General features: G+C 37.4%; 1 protein-coding gene across 3 annotated transcripts; it reads left to right on the forward strand.

The window, feature by feature from the left end:
- Positions 1-885: 885 nt before the first annotated feature.
- On the forward strand, positions 886-15868 carry LOC134218352 (ATPase family gene 2 protein homolog A). Of its 3 annotated transcripts, none has more exons than XM_062697288.1 (3): positions 886-996; positions 1090-1517; positions 13856-15868. In XM_062697288.1, the coding sequence occupies exons 1-3, from the start codon at positions 992-994 to the stop codon at positions 15802-15804; spliced, it is 2382 nt and encodes a 793-aa protein (XP_062553272.1). In that variant the 5' UTR covers positions 886-991; the 3' UTR covers positions 15805-15868. The 3 variants fall into 3 exon arrangements, with proteins under 3 accessions (XP_062553272.1, XP_062553273.1, XP_062553275.1); XM_062697289.1 differs by having other exon boundaries at positions 895-996; positions 1053-1517; XM_062697291.1 differs by having other exon boundaries at positions 895-996; positions 1062-1517.
- The last annotated feature ends 293 nt before the right edge of the window (positions 15869-16161 follow it).

A 16161-nucleotide genomic window follows, 5' to 3' on the forward strand; every position in this document is an offset into this window, starting at 1 on the left:
GACCGCTTAACGCCATATACGGTTGGTGTCTTGGCTAAATGCGTAAAAGGTAGTATCACCACTCGATGAATTAAGTTGGATTTTTTAAATAAAAATCATCATTCATAAGGCAATACATTAAAATTCCTACCGATTCCTTGTGGCAAATTATCATAAGGCGTTTGATTGAAAATCATACGTCAATTTTCCTCAGTGTAGATTTAGTTCGGAAAAGGTATTGGAGAGTAACCGCCCCTTCGGTGGACTTTGATCCCACGACCCCAGTACGCTGGACAGCTGCTTTCCCTACTAAGCTACGAAGGACCTACGTCGTAGCTTTATGGGCTCATTCACAAATTACATAACGCTGAAATAGACCATTTTCAACCCCCACCCATCCCCTCGTAACTTGTTTTGTATGGAAGGGTTCTAAAATTTGTATGGGTCGTAACGCTCGGACAGACACCCTCCCACCCCCTAAAGCGTTATGTAATTGTGAATGGGCCCTTATATGTATGAAGAATCAGGAATAAATTTTGGCTGTTACGCCCTTTTCAAATTTTTGTCTATGAATATCAAAAACTTTGCTATTATATTGATAGCTGTGTAGTTTTTTCTGGACGTGCTGATGGCTATGAAAGAAAATAAACAATCAACTGTGGTAGATGTCAGCGAGGTCTGATGCATGCGATTTATTGTCGGCGTAGCACCAACTTAGAATTCGGAAGTCCGGACTTCCGAACCGAACTTTCTTCCGAAGTTTTATCTGTCAAACTAATGGATGCGTTGTTTAGCGCATCTTTAGCGGAATCCAGCGCACTACTTCCGAAGTTGGGAAAGTTGCCTGTATCTGGAGAAAAATCCAACTTCGGTATAAAAAGCGGTATAAATTTATTCCGGATACACAATAAAAAAACATCTGCTTTCTGATTGTGATTATTTTGCTTCAAATGCGGCAAATTTAAATTTTAAGCATTATTCTACATTTGTGTCACTACTATAAACAACTTTGATGCGGTAAGCGTAACCACTTCACACAAATGTTACCATTCGTTCTTATTTTCATTCACAAGTCTGAATAGTGTGTAAATATATTTCTGTTTAACTAAGTCTCGTGCTGAGATTTAAGTCAAATCTGACTAAAATGCCGCCCAAATCTGCTAAAAAGGAAAAACCGATCTGGTGGAAATGTGAACAATGCCAATCCGTAGTGCTTACGGTGGAATTAGCAAAGCATCAGACGGACTGCTATAATTTGGAAAGCCTCAGTGGATACATAACTAAATCGAACGAATTTCATAGCGCCCGACTGCAATGTGGCAAATTGACAGAATTCGAAGAGCTCAAGGATTTATGTGATGCCCAGCTGGATGGTTTGATCCTTATGGGTAATGCTGTTATGGTCAGGTTGCAGTTGAATTTGGGAGATTTGGTAGAAGTTGATCTGAAGAATTCCATCAATAAAGAAGCTTGGACAATCGTTAGAAAAGCCTGGCCAATAGACGAGAAAAGTTCACGTGTTCTATGCACTAATCTAGGTAAGTTCATACGCAGCAATTTTACCTTATTGTTATTGTAATTTTTATTGGGGACAATAACCGGTTAGTTTACACTTATTATCGGGTTAATGAAGCGTTAAAAAAAACTACCAAAACAGGAAACAATGAAAAAATATTTACGAAACTACTTAACCCTTAAATGCGCAATGTTGTTTTAAAACAACAAACCTAAAATACCTTTAATGTTAATGATTTCAATGGTTATTTACGTTAAAAATATTTCCGACGATTTCTAAAAAAAATCGCCTTGCGCCTTTAAGGGTTAAAGCAAACAAAACTAAAAAAGCTACATTGAAAATCTAACAAATAAGACTTTATAAAACTTAATAAGACCACTAGACGAGCTCGGTGGCCTAGTGGTTATCGCTTTTGCCTTATAAGCAGGAGGTCGTGGGTTCAATTCCAGGCTAGTCCTTTTCCTACTTTGTATTTCTATCTTAATTCTTTCTGTGTTTCACGTTCTACCAAAACGATTCCTACTGTTATAACCTCCCACACAACTTGTTATAAGTTTGTACAATCTTATTGAATTCCTCCACTTAATTGTATCTTGACAGATACGTATTTCGACCTCAACAGTAAGGCCGTCTTCAGTGGCTCGTACTTGAGACGACTTGAAGAAAATGATCGCAGCTTACACTATTTATACTATGCGTAGGTATAATAATATATCTAGGTACTTATCTTACTACGGTGCTTATTTCTATTCGCTTGTTGCGCTTAGGTACAGCAGAGTAGTAGAAGTAGAGTAGTGGACCCAACAGAAAAAAAATTGGTATGTATACTTTAAGCTAATCTGGAAGATATATCGAAACTGGTTTCCTTTTGGGTTCAAGCGGTAAGCCATTTCAGCAAGATACACCGTGTATCAGCAGACTTCCCATACTTGATGTCGGCGTTGAACTCAATGTCAAGAAAAAAAAATCTAAATAAGGAAAAAAAACTTTATGTTGTGTGCTGAGGGACGATGGAGGAGCGGTCCTGGCGACAATGTTGCATATGTAGGGAAGTGGCCGTAGGTAGGACCGGAAGCAATAAAACGACTTTGTTGGTCTTCAAGAGCGTTATAAAACTAAAAATGTGGTTTGGAATGTTTTTAGTAATCATTCAATCGAAATTCTGTTCACCTTTCCCGTCAAATATTTTTATTCGCTTAATCGATTCTTTAATTTATTTCAGATCAACTTTCACAAAGAATCAATTTTTTACGCTCCCCACTATTAAAAAAAAATGAAACAATAATCGAAAAAAATGTGTTTTCAAGTTTGGCTTAACATTTGGTCGATCTTGAACCAACATCAGTTCATTCCTTCAGGTTCTACGTGCAGCACTTTTCCATGTTTTGTTTTAGATTTTTAAAATAGTTAAAGGATTCAAACAATTTGAGTTCTTTGGAAAAGTTGACCTTGAATAAGTCAAAGAACCGACTGAAGCAACAAAAACGACACACAAGTAAAAGTCAATTGAATGCCTGTTCCATTTCAAGCCAATCTCAAGATTTTCTAGAATTGGAGTACATGTATTAAGGCCAATACGCATAACGAAAGATCTATTTGCTCCTTTCAGAAATGAACATGCGGTTAGCGATCTTCTAATTAGCATTACATATTTCACTAGGACATTACCGCCTTGCAGCTTAGTATTCATCAAGCAATTCCACAGTTGTTAACTTCGAGGTTTCTAAGCCAAGTTACCATTCTTGCATTCGTATGTTATGAGGCTAACACGATAATATTTTCATGCCTAGGGAAGTTGAGAAAATTGCCAACCCGAAATTTTCCTAAACCAGACCGGAAATCGAACCCAGCCACCTTCAACTTGGTCTTGCTTTGTAGCTGCGCATCTTATCGTATGGTTAGAAAGACCTCGCTATTTGTGATCATTTGAATCAAATAGCATTTGACTTCATATAGGCTTATCTAATTTAGTTATGTAGATCAGCACGAAATAGCAGTCAATAGGGCGTACACTCAAAGAATTTCTCAGAGGACCTGTAATAATATAATTTTTGAGCGCATATCATATTGGATTCTACAGATTATAAGGGACATTGTCAATTTTGAAAACAGATAATAGCCGTTAGGATATAGGTGCAGACCTTAAGGCCTGAACTCCTGGGAAGTCTTGGATGAACTGAAATGGAAAATATGTTGAACGCTCGTACAATATAACTCTGCGGAACACAATCAGCATAAATGACTTAAAAAAGCTTGCAGCTCTCAAGGACGTCAATACCTATACTTCAGGGAATTCACATATGAGCTGGGATGCAATAAAAGTTGAAGGAATATCCATTTTTATTCTATGTCGGTAGGGACGAGTTCTTTCTAATTGTTCGTGAAAATTAGAGAACGATACGTAGTGTTTTTTATTTGCTCGAAAGAAGCTTAGGTAACGAAAAGATTGTGAGTCATTGTATTTGAACGACGGAGATCATTATGTCGAGTAGGATCATAACTCTTAGTTGTTTCATCGAACCCAATACAGGAGAACCCCCCCTCCTCTCTCCCACAACAAAATTTCTCGCTATGCCACTGATTCACCAGATATGGTATCTTTTGAAAGAAATTTTATTACTTATGGCAGATATATTGATGTAATGTGCCATTAGATGGTACGATGCGGTGATCATCATAGCATTTCTAGCAATGACAAAACCACCATTGAACCATTTCACACAAAGAGCTAGAAATATTAGCGAACACCTTTTTACATAACTGGTATCAAACCATAAAGTCCTCCTAGTACCATTTTTAAGAAACCCTTTCTGGAAAATTTCTTCTCTTTATTCTGGAAAATTCATTTCTGGAAACTCCTCCGGAGTTTTTCACAGGAACTCTGAAGAACTACTCTTCCGAAATTCTGAATTCTGGAAACTTCCTTTTTCATCTTTCCCCAGGAAGGAATTTGTTTGGCAAAAGAAAATTTGACAAAACTTTTTTCAGGAAAGATTCGGAACGATCTGGTATCATGTTTTAAATCCTATTTTTTGTCTACTTTCCAGTGGTTGGTGTGGTAATGTGCTCCTAGTTGCTCCAAAATTTACTGTTTCAATGTTAGAATGAGGACGCTAATAATGCTTCAGACCGTAAGGCTTGCGCCTCCAGAAGTACTCGAGTAGCATATTATATGTTGGATAACAGTTCTAACCTTAAAATAAATTTAGCGTTCCAAAATTTAAGGTTCCCCCAAGCACACACGACGCGACAGTCGCGACGCGATTCTATCGCTTGGCGACAGCGATTCTGTCTCCATTGGTATGGAAGCGTAGATAGAAAATTGCCTGCAGCGACCCAACGATAGAATCGCGGCGACTAGTTGTCGCCGTCGCGGCGATGAAATCGTTTAGGGCCGATGTCCACGTAAAGTTTTTTCACGCTGCTTGCACGCCGCGTTCACGCAAGGTACCCAGCATCAAATGGAGTAATGCACACGTAAACGTGTGCACGACTACATTTGATGCCGGATACCTTGCGTGGACGCGGCGTGCACGCAGCTTGAAAACACACTACGTGGGCACCGGCCCTTAGGTATGGGGGAGCCTTTACTCTGTGGTGAAAAATTCGAGCAACATATTAGGTTTTGTCCGGCATTTGTATGGGGGTCCGCCACTGTGCGCCGCCGGCTCAAAGTAGATCGGCGCACAGGTCTAAATCAAAAGATATTTTAGTTACCAGATAAAGATTGTCGCTGTCGTCGCTGTCCGGAAATCTTTTGCTGGCGAGGATAGGGGAGCTAAATGTCAAAGAAGGAAAATCCATACGATTTGACAGCTTGGTACCTAACATGTCCCGGACAGCAGAACAAAGGGAACCGAAGCGACAATCTTTATCTAGTAACTAAGGGCCGATGTCCACGTAGCGTTTTTTCAAGGCTGCGTGCACGTGGCGCTGAAAAAACGCAGGTGTGCATCGGTGCGGCGACGCTTCGTTACCGCTTTTTCCCGATGCACACATGCGTCATTTTAACGCCATGTGCACGTAACGTTGAAAATACGCTACAGCCAAGTTGGTTGCGACGAGACGGACGCAATGAGAAAACAGAACTGTGCAATAAAAATCCTATTCGACTAAATGCTGATGTCATATAAGAAATTTGGAGACAGCACTCGTCGATAGAAAATCCTTCCGCACGCGATGGCATATGAGCAAATCAAACCACCTTCCTTTTGCCCTTTTTCCTCAGCTTCCACACTGATATTCTCTCCCCCTTCACAATGGAGCTTGGCACACTGATATTCCCTCCCCCTTCACAAGGGAGCTTGGCAGAAGGAAGGTCGTGTGATATGTGCCATCACAAATATTGCCCTTCGCTCGCTTTCAAATCGACTTCTATAAAAACATTCTTCATGGTTAATAGTGGAAGTAAATGGAAGAATAATAGTCTTTTTAACCTTGTAGCATTTCCCCTAAGACGCTCTAAAATAATTAATCAAAAATAATTAATCATAGGAGTAAATGAGGTTATTTACAGTTGTATGAAGTTTAATTAATGTTACAAATTGATTCTGATCATTTTTGGCGATATTTGGTTTTTAGCTTTATTAAGGGTATATGGTATGTATTTTGAATTGGCGATCTATCTAAAAAAACACCAAACATCAACAGTTTTAAGTATAACTGGTTGGATAACATATTTTATCATTAGTTTATAATTATCCGTCATAAAACATAATGAAATTATGGATTTCTTGGTGATTCCTATGTGCTACAAACAAATAACACTGAAAATCTAAATTTTTATTCAAACTAGTATAACTCTGGAGTTCGGACGAGTCCGGATGAGCGCTTGGCAGCAATAGAAGCGTGGAAAAGCTATCTTTCATTCTGTTCTGATTTCATAATTTGAATCTATTTTATTCACAACTAAAACTTTATTTTAAAATTATTAGCGTGTGAACAAGTGTTTAAAAATAAATTTACATTTTATTTCATTATATGATCCAACATTCTTCAAACTTGGAAATCCATGTTGAAAATTTCATCAAAATAGTAAATAACGCTGCAACGAACTCATTTTATGAGCATATTGGAATGGAGGAAAACGCTATTATTTTTGTTTCATAAACAACAGACTTTCATCGACCATCTTTCAATGTAGGCATACTTGTTTCGCCCTGGAAACCCCGCAGGGTTATTCTACAAGCTATATATTATGAAATGGAACTATATTTGATTGGGTTTATCCAATTTCATTAATTTGGTTTATGGCCAGGTATTGACTATAATTACTGCTTAGTGCGTCGTTGCAATCGGACGAACAAAAACCCAGATTAATCCACCTAGCAGTGATGATGCCTTTCTCGTGCATTATAAAATATATTGAAAAAATCACATTAGAGAAAGGTCAAAAAAGCTCTTTAGGAGAATAGATCACATTTTTTCGATCATTTTGCATGTTTTTGCATTAGTTAAAATGCATTGCCACCATTTCCGAAAAAATTTTTTTTTTCGATTCTAAATTTTTTTTCCAAGGGGGTACCCTTGGGAAAAAACAATGATTTTTCAATAATTCCGAAATGCAATGTCCGATCGAAACAATTTTCAATAGCAAACAATGGGGCTGAATTCTACATCTAATGCAACTTGTTGCAAGTAAATCGGATGATGCTAAGTTCCAAAAGTGTGTCTGCAAAATTTGTACACATACAAACACACACACACACACACACACACATACATACACACATACAGACATCACCTCAGTTCGTCGAGCTGAGTTGATCGGTATATAAAACTATGGGTCTCCGGGCCTTCTATCAAAAGTTCTTTTTTGAAGCAACTTTGTTGTACGAGAAAGGCAAAAAGTTGTCTTCACGCGATAATAGGTACTGCATGTACCCGAGGGGCGGTTCACTACTATCGAATGATGAATCAAAAATACGCTAATAAAAATAATGCATAAAAATACAAATAATGCAAAAAATCCAAATAATGCACGGAAATACAATTATTGCATAAAAATACAAATAATCCACAAAAATGCAAATAGTTCATAAATACACATTATTACACGAAAAATGAAAATATCATATTTTAATGCAAATAGTGCAAAAAATATAATAAAATGCATCTAAATACGGGTACAATCGTCATTACGCAAGAAAACGCACGCCTTAAAGAAAATAAAAGTTTGGTAGCGTCTGTTCAAACTGTGCGAGAGAATCCTCTTCATTAATTTCAAATCAATATTTGCTCTGCCAGTCCTCTTGCATTTCAGACAAGAAATCATCTTGGACATTCGACAAACCACGTTTAAGATCAGGAGCAGTGATCCTAAATTTGGTTTGTCGGATATCAACAGCCGAGGTCCAAAATGTCAACAACATTGCATATGCGACTTTCGAATTTTCACCGGGACGTGATTAATATAAACATCAGTGCATCGCAGGGGTGTTCATATTCATCATATTGATTAGGTGAACATATTCAGGACTTGGATTCAATTATCCAATCTTATATATAAAAATGAAATGGTCTGTGTTCGTATCCGCATAACTCGAAAACGGCTGCATGGATTTTTTTCATTTCTTCAGCAGAAACATTCGTTATAGTTTCCGACGGGTTTATATGATATTTCCTAATGGGAAAATTACGAGTAAGGGTGAGCAAACCGTGAATAACTAAAATTGTGATTCCTATGCGAACTCTGCATGGGCAGTTCGGAATGCACATTCTCGCCTACTATGCAGGACAACGTCTGCTGGGTCAACTAGTACCACATAAAAATGAGAACAGAGAGATGAGAAATATAATGAACATGTTTTAACCAAATCTAAATTTATTGCGTCTATGTCTATAATAAAAATTTACCTTTATAGCTTCCATAGAAGCTTAACTTCAAATAAAATATACTTCTTGAATCCAATAGTGTTATACTAGCATTTGTATCCATTTCCCGACATTTCCACAATTCATAATTGAAAGTTTTTCCATGCCTGATCTATGGCATGAATATAAAATTCGATTGACAAGCACAATGGATATCGAGATGGATACACTACGCCCAAAGAGTCGACATTATTTTCCATTCTAAAACATCCTACATAGGGGCGAGAATAGGATTCGAATCTCCAGATTGGAAGTATTGAATTCTACTCATTTGCTCGACGAAATAACAAGCAAAGTTTATAATAAAATGCAATGATTTTAAAGATCTTATGCCAAATGTAAAATGCAATGGTTTAATTCAACCGATGTTGAAAAAACATCGAAGAAAATTTTGATGCACATAAATTCATTTTTTTTTTCTTGAAATCAATCGTAAACACTGAAATGTCAAAATCGTGGTCAAAGTATACAAAAATTCGATTTCAATCCGTTTATGTGAAGAAAATACACAAATATTACATTAATGCACAACAATTCACTCTAATTCAGTTTAATACATTATTACACTCAATACGCGGAAATACACGAAAAATACATCGAAATATTATTCAATACGTCGGACTGAATCAAAAATACATAAGTGCATCGCCCCTCGCATGTACCGAACAGAAGTATTTGGCCTTTTGTGTGTGGATCAATGAACTCGGATGCAGAAGAAGAACAATCGCATGATGTTTGTGAATACGGTGCAATTCCGTTTTCCGCTCACCGCTCCCCGTCCAACATGGGGTGAGATTGCCGGTTTTGTGAAACAGTTACTGATGTTAATCTTATGGAAACTGTTTACAAAACGACTGAAGACCGGTATTTTTTTTGTAAAATTTATCACCTCGGAACGGAAGCCATGCAGAAGCACTGAGGAAAAATCGCGATCCGCTAAAGTTTCGGTATTCGAGCGGAAAAGCTGTGGAAGTTCGGATATTTGTTGCGGGAAGCAACATTCGATATGTTCGGGTGTTTGACCTTCCTCCAGAAATACTGGACGATAATGTATCTTTGTTACTCGGACAATACGGTACAGTGCAGTATTCAGTCCGCGAAAAATTCTCAGTGGATTTGGGCCTGGATCACTTGTACACGGGTGTAAGAGGAGTGTTTATCGATGTGAAACATGAAATACCGCCGTCGCTGGAAATTGCGAATCACAGAGGAAGGATCTTCTACGAGAGCCTAAGGAATGCCGAAAGGAAGGGTACATGTCCTCTGCGTAGTAAACGGAGTCAAAAAAACCCAAGGAGTCGTTGATAACCTATACCGAAGTAGTGAGCGGAACCAAGAAAAATTAAGAAGGTGCCGAAGAGGAAGTTATCGAAGAATAGATAATTGAAGTCCTGGACGAGGAGATGCAGCAATCTACGGAAACAGAAGAACAGGATCCAACAAAAATCGTATTCAAAAATAAAACTGACCAATTGTGGTACGAACGCAAGAGTATTCTGAATTATACAGAGAAAAAAGAAAAAAATGTTACGAGACTATGCTGAGGAGCAACGGAAGAAGAAGAAGGAGGATCTACGAGAACAAGAAAAGTATGCGGCACGCAAAAAAGCGCGAAAAATGCTATATAGTTAGGATAACTTTGTTATTCATTCAGCCTATCGGCTCCGCAGAGTTTGTATAAAACAAATGAGCCTCAAATAAATTGATTTGAAAAAAAAATAAGACCAGTCCTACATAAATGCTAATATTGCCCATAATTGCTATTTTCTCAAATGTCGGATTACCAGTCCGGCCTATGAAATTTTCGAGTGGGAAATTATGTCGATTTACCAGGGAAAATTATTCGATAAAGATTGGGAAAATTACTAGATAAAGATTGTCGCTTCGGTTCCCTTAGTTCTGCTGTCCGAAACATGTGTGGTACCTAACTGTCAAATCGTATGTATTTTTCCTTCATTGACATTTAGATCCCCTATCCTCGCCAGCAAAAGATATTCCGGACAGCGACAACAGCGACAATCTTTATCTAGTAACTAAAATATCTTTTTTTGCCACGTGATATACACATTTCGATTAGATACCGCGAAGTTCAAAAAAAGCTTAGGGGAGCTGTGGTCCCCAAGGACAAGTAGCAGATGTCCCTCGTCTCTTTCCGAATAATCTATCTTCGCATTTTTTGCTCTTTTTATTCCAGCATTTTGAAATATGTTTCCTTGCCAAAACCTTGCTCTATTCTGAGAAAATTTTGTTTAGTACCGCTTTAGCACTGCTGCTAAAGGAGGCCATTTTTGACATTTTAGATTTAACCGCTTTTGTTATTCTAAATATTTTTGTTATCAACGCCTTATCATCTGCCCATGACAACAATAAATTCCCAACTTTTGATGACGAGTAAATAAATATATTAAAAACAGTAAAATAAATTAGAAAAAAAAAGTTGTAGCGTCAAAGTGCGCCGAATTAGGAGTCGCACAGAAAAAGGGACGCTCACGGTAGTTTGATAGATTCCGGGTAAAAACAGAGTCCCCAATGCAGCAGAGAAATATTCGCGTTTACCGTTCACCACTCGATTCTCCTCCTCATGATTCGGATCAGTAAGAAAAATGTTTCTTCAACCATTTTACTTTCACTTCCTACAATCGTTACACTGAAGTCAGTTTTTTGTGGGGGATACGCATAATAAATATTCCATGTCCACGTAGAATAAGGGTAGCTTCCAAAATTTGCGTAAAAAGCCAAAATCTGCGTAAAAATATTAGTGACTTAAAAAAGAAATTCCAGTGTATGAGCTTCAATGATTATCACTATACGTATCGTCTCTTTTCAAGTTTTTTTTACAGCGCTCATTTTAATTATCTTATGTGATGAACTTATTACTAAATAAAAACCCAGATTAATCCACCTACAGTGGGATTTTGACCCTTCCTTAATTAAAAGGAAATATTTTCAGGCTCCAGTATTTAAAACGAGATAAAACTACTCCACCTCCCACGGCGATTGAAAGTGTAAATGACAAATTAATTGCCTACCAAAAGGCGGATTCCATGGGTTGAGTGACAACAAAACGAATGATTCCGCACTGTACGTCAGGTTGCCTATCTATCAGGCGCTCGTCGGATTGAATAGCTATTGTAACATGTGGTAACATGGTTGGTTAGAAACTATCGTAACGCTGGCAGCATGTATACTCGTAATTTCCAGAGACCTTGATATTAATTAATCCAGAACTAACTTAATCAGTCATTGATCTGAACGAAACTCAATAGCGTTCAATAATAACATATATTTTGCCTTATGGCTGCCTAATTTTGTAAAACTAATGATGTTTGATACCTTGATTTATATGGTAGTAAATTTTAGAATTTGCACACATACGCACACATACATGCATATAAGTGGTCTATTAGTATCTTAAAACATGCTCACATTTGTTATCTAGCTTCCACTAAAGAAGTTTTTGAAATCCCTTCAAATTTTTACGTTTTTGCTTTTCTGAGAAGGTTTTGTGGTACATGCTTCTATCTGTTCCTCAATTAAAATCAATTGTTTCTTCGAAACAAATCCGAAAAATAAGCCTATTTTTATATCATATCACTTGTTGTAATTAAATTTTTAATATTAAGGAGAATTTGTTTCAATTGCCATACATTTTATTTCATAATTCAAGAGGTTTATTGATAGATTAATATATAACACGCCTGCGTAACGCATACAAAGCGAAATTATAGACACTTCCGAAGGAAGGGTCAAAAATCACAAAAAAAGACAAAAAAAAATTAAACATTTATTAACCATTCAAGCGAATTCAAATCCAGACGATAACTTTGTTGCAAGCTTTTGAGCAAACTACAAATAATGTATAGTAGGAAAACTGCTCCTGGAATTCTTACCATGTACCCAAATCAATACCATTCGTAAACAAAGAATTGGTGCGCAAATTGCTGTATTTCTCATTTTTGTGATTTTTTCAGCAGTGAGCACGCCGGATAACAACAAAACACGACACAAATTGAGCCTAAATTGCCCGTTTTGCTAATGTTTTTGATATAGGAGCATGTTATTAATAATGGAACAGATACCCTATTTACTGCTTTTATTCTTACCAACTAAATCAAGTTCCACGAAAGTAGTATGTTCGAAAATTTTAGTACAGTAATCGTGATTTTTTTCGTATCGTTTTGCTTCTAAAGTAGTATATACCATATTATTTGTAGTAAAGTGTGGATTACTATTTATACATACTACATACAGGCCACAGTGTGAGATAGGCTCTGACGATGTATCTTCTTCTTCTATATACATAACAATGAATTTCTGTCTGTCAGAATCTTATAGACTCCAAAACTACTGAACCGATCGGCGTGAAAATTTGTATGCAGAGGTTTTTGGGTCCGGGGAAGATTCTTAAGATGGTTCGAGACTTCTCCCTCCTTTGGAAAGGGGGGGGGGGTCCCATTCAAATGAAACAGATTTGTCTACATAACTCGAGAACTAATCAATTTTAGGCGAATCGAAGTTCGTCGGGTCTGCTAGTGCTGAATAAAGCTGAGTTGATTTCTGACCATCAGCGATGAACTTAATTTTAAAATTAAAAAATCACTTAATAACTAAAAAAAAAAATCTGACCATGAATTAAAACAGTCATTTTTATTATATTGTAGAAAACCAATAACTAAGCAGGTTATAGACGAGCTCGGTGATCTAGTGGAGTGACTACCACTTCTGCATTCCAGGCTAGTCCCTTTGGGGCTGTACACTAAATACGTAAGCATTTTTTTCTAGGTTTTTCAACCCCCCTCCCCCCATGTAAGATTTTTTCCATACAAATATTTTTTTATTTATATGGAAAGTAAGAAAATGTCCGACCCGCCATCCCTCCATAAGTGCTTACGTAATTAGTGTATGACCCCTTTCCTACTTTATATTTCTATTTTAATTATTTCTGTGATTCACGTTCTACTAAAAACGATTCCTATTGTTATAATTTTCCACACTAACAAATTCCAAACCCCGGGGGCATCTATGAGAGGTCGTAGAGTTCTCTGCGTCTTTCTTAAGTAGATGTCCAACGAACCATCCTTCTCCTTCCTCAGCATTCGCAAGGACGTGGCCAGGTCAGATGTCAACTATTGGAGAGTGCATTGCTTCCATCTATGCGATGGTGATTAGTCCCAAATCAATATCTGTGGTAACGGATGAAAGTGATTCTACTATCATTCAATAGTCCAGCCTTGGGTATTGACCTTAAATATAAAATTAAAAAAAAAACACACTGTAATAAAGTTAAAAAATAGTCAATGTTGTACGACCACCTACGCATTCGTGCGAATTGCTCGATACTGATGCTATTGCTAACCCATAACTAAGCAGGTTGATAAATTATGCTATTATTTGTTACAAGCATTTTAACAATATGTCATACAATCCCCATCAGCTGTTATTTTTTAAATTAATGAGTACTATTTTATCTTGTTTGCATTATTTCAGATGAAATCGCTGTTTCAACCAATAGCAGTTATCAATGTTGTATCAGGCCACTTGTGAAAAGCATTCAGTGCGCTGACACTTTGACAGTGAGCACAGAATTGACCGATGGAGAAGAAATTCGTAAAAATGAACATACTTTTTCGGAATTGATAAAACGGCAACATCATGATCGCATACTCTCCCATCATAGTTCGTTATGCCTTAGACTTTGCAACAAACTGTACAAATTCAAGGTAGCTAATGTTTTGATAAGAGAAGATCAAGAATTGATCAGCAAACTGGAGGCTTTGTCTTTGGGAGCAAGGTGCTTTAAAGTCGATCGTGATTCCAAAATTCTATTTAGTAAACTCGAATTTCATGAGCCAAATGAATTAGAAAGAACTGAATTTACTCTCGACAACATTGGTGGATTAGGAGAAATTATCAAAGAGATTAAGCAAATTATTGATGTTGCTTTAGGCCACTCTAAATCGCCATTATATGCGCCTATCAGTCGAGGAGTCTTGTTATATGGTGTTTCTGGCTCTGGAAAAACAATGCTTGTTAATGCTCTAGCGAATCATTTCAAATGCCTTGTAATTAATATCGAATGTTCGGAGTTATACAGCAAATTCTACGGAGAAACTGAAAGCAATATCAAAAAGATCTTTGAAAAAGCATTTATCAACTACCCTAATCCAACCATTGTGATTATCGAGGGAATCCATAATATATGCCCTAAAGCAGAGTCATCGGATATTATCAAACGAATTTCGCATTCTTTTCTGAACCTACTCGATAGTTTGCATACTTCCTACAGAGGAACGAGAATGATTATTCTTGGAACCACAGATCATCCTGATAACCTCAATCCAGCCGTTAGAAGAGGTGGCCGTATAGATTATGAATTTGAATTACCTGTTCCCGATTCTCAGGCTCGTGAAGAAATATTATCGAAAATTCTCTCGCTTCACAAACATTGTCTGAAAGTTGATGATATTAAAAAAATATCACTCGTAACACATGGGTACGTTGGCGCTGACTTGGTGAGTTTGGTGGGACGAGCAATGCATGAAACTGATTTTTTGATCAACTATGACCACATAGAACGTGCTTTACAATATGTGAAAGCTAGCGCCATGCGCGAAATATTAATAGAATGTCCCAACGTTCGATGGACCGACATTGGTGGTCAGCATGATTTGAAACTACAGTTGCGGCAGATAATCGATTGGCCAATCCATCATCCGGATGTCTTTGAACGGCTTGGAATCATAGCACCCCGAGGGCTACTGATGTTTGGTCCACCAGGTTGCTCTAAAACTATGATAGCAAAGGCAATTGCAACCGAAAGCAAACTGAACTTTTTGTCCATCAAGGGATCGGAACTGTTTTCCATGTGGGTTGGTGAATCAGAACGAGCTGTACGAGAACTATTTCGGAAAGCGAGACAAGTTGCTCCATCAATCATATTTTTCGACGAGATAGACGCTATTGGCGGTGAAAGGTCGGCCGATTCTGGAAGTTCAGTTAAAGAAAGAGTTCTGGCTCAAATTTTAACCGAAATCGATGGTGTAAGTGCTCTTAAGAACGTTAAAGTCATTGCAGCTACAAACCGACCAGATTTAATTGATAAGGCGCTAATGCGTCCAGGAAGACTCGATCGAATAATTTACGTTGGATTGCCAGATAGTCAGACCCGAAGAGAAATATTCAACATAAAGTTTTCAAAGATACCGATCGCTACTGATGTTCATATCAATATTTTGGTTCACAGCACTGAAGGATATTCTGGATCAGAAATAGAAGCGGTTTGTCAGGAAGCGGTATTGAGAGCATTGGAGGAATCATTCGAAGCCACAGAAATATTACAAACTCATTTCGAGCATGCACTACTGGTGGTTAAACCCCGTACCAGCCCAGAATTATTGCAACTATATGACGAATATTTGAAGCAACAGGGGAAGTAACGACATGTGAGTTAGTTGCGAGCCATCTGTGAATAAAGAATAAGCTACAACGAATTGAAATATATTGCCGGGTTTTAATTTTATTGCTCCTTGCTTTGCTATGTTCGTGCTCGTTTAACAGCGTGAAATGCCAACAATTGATTTTAATTTAGTAAATAATCTGGACCACACAGCAGGAAGGTATACCTCCTTTCGGATATTTCTGAAGAAACATGTAGGTGTGAAAAGGTTCTATGATATGATGATCAAGACGCTTTTAGCACATTTCAATTTTATTTTACCTGTTACACTCTAGAAAGAAACATTCTTCAGCCTGATTTTAAGGATCGCTTACATTGGTACATTTATATGGTTTGC

The sequence above is a fragment of the Armigeres subalbatus genome, chromosome 2 (genome assembly GCF_024139115.2).
Source record: "Armigeres subalbatus isolate Guangzhou_Male chromosome 2, GZ_Asu_2, whole genome shotgun sequence".
Taxonomy (NCBI): domain Eukaryota; kingdom Metazoa; phylum Arthropoda; class Insecta; order Diptera; family Culicidae; genus Armigeres; species Armigeres subalbatus.

Coding starts and splice junctions, on each gene's coding strand:
- LOC134218352 (XM_062697288.1), top strand. Junction 1,518..13,855: donor TGTTCTATGCACTAATCTAG/GTAAGTTCATAC, acceptor GCATTATTTCAG/ATGAAATCGCTGTTTCAACC.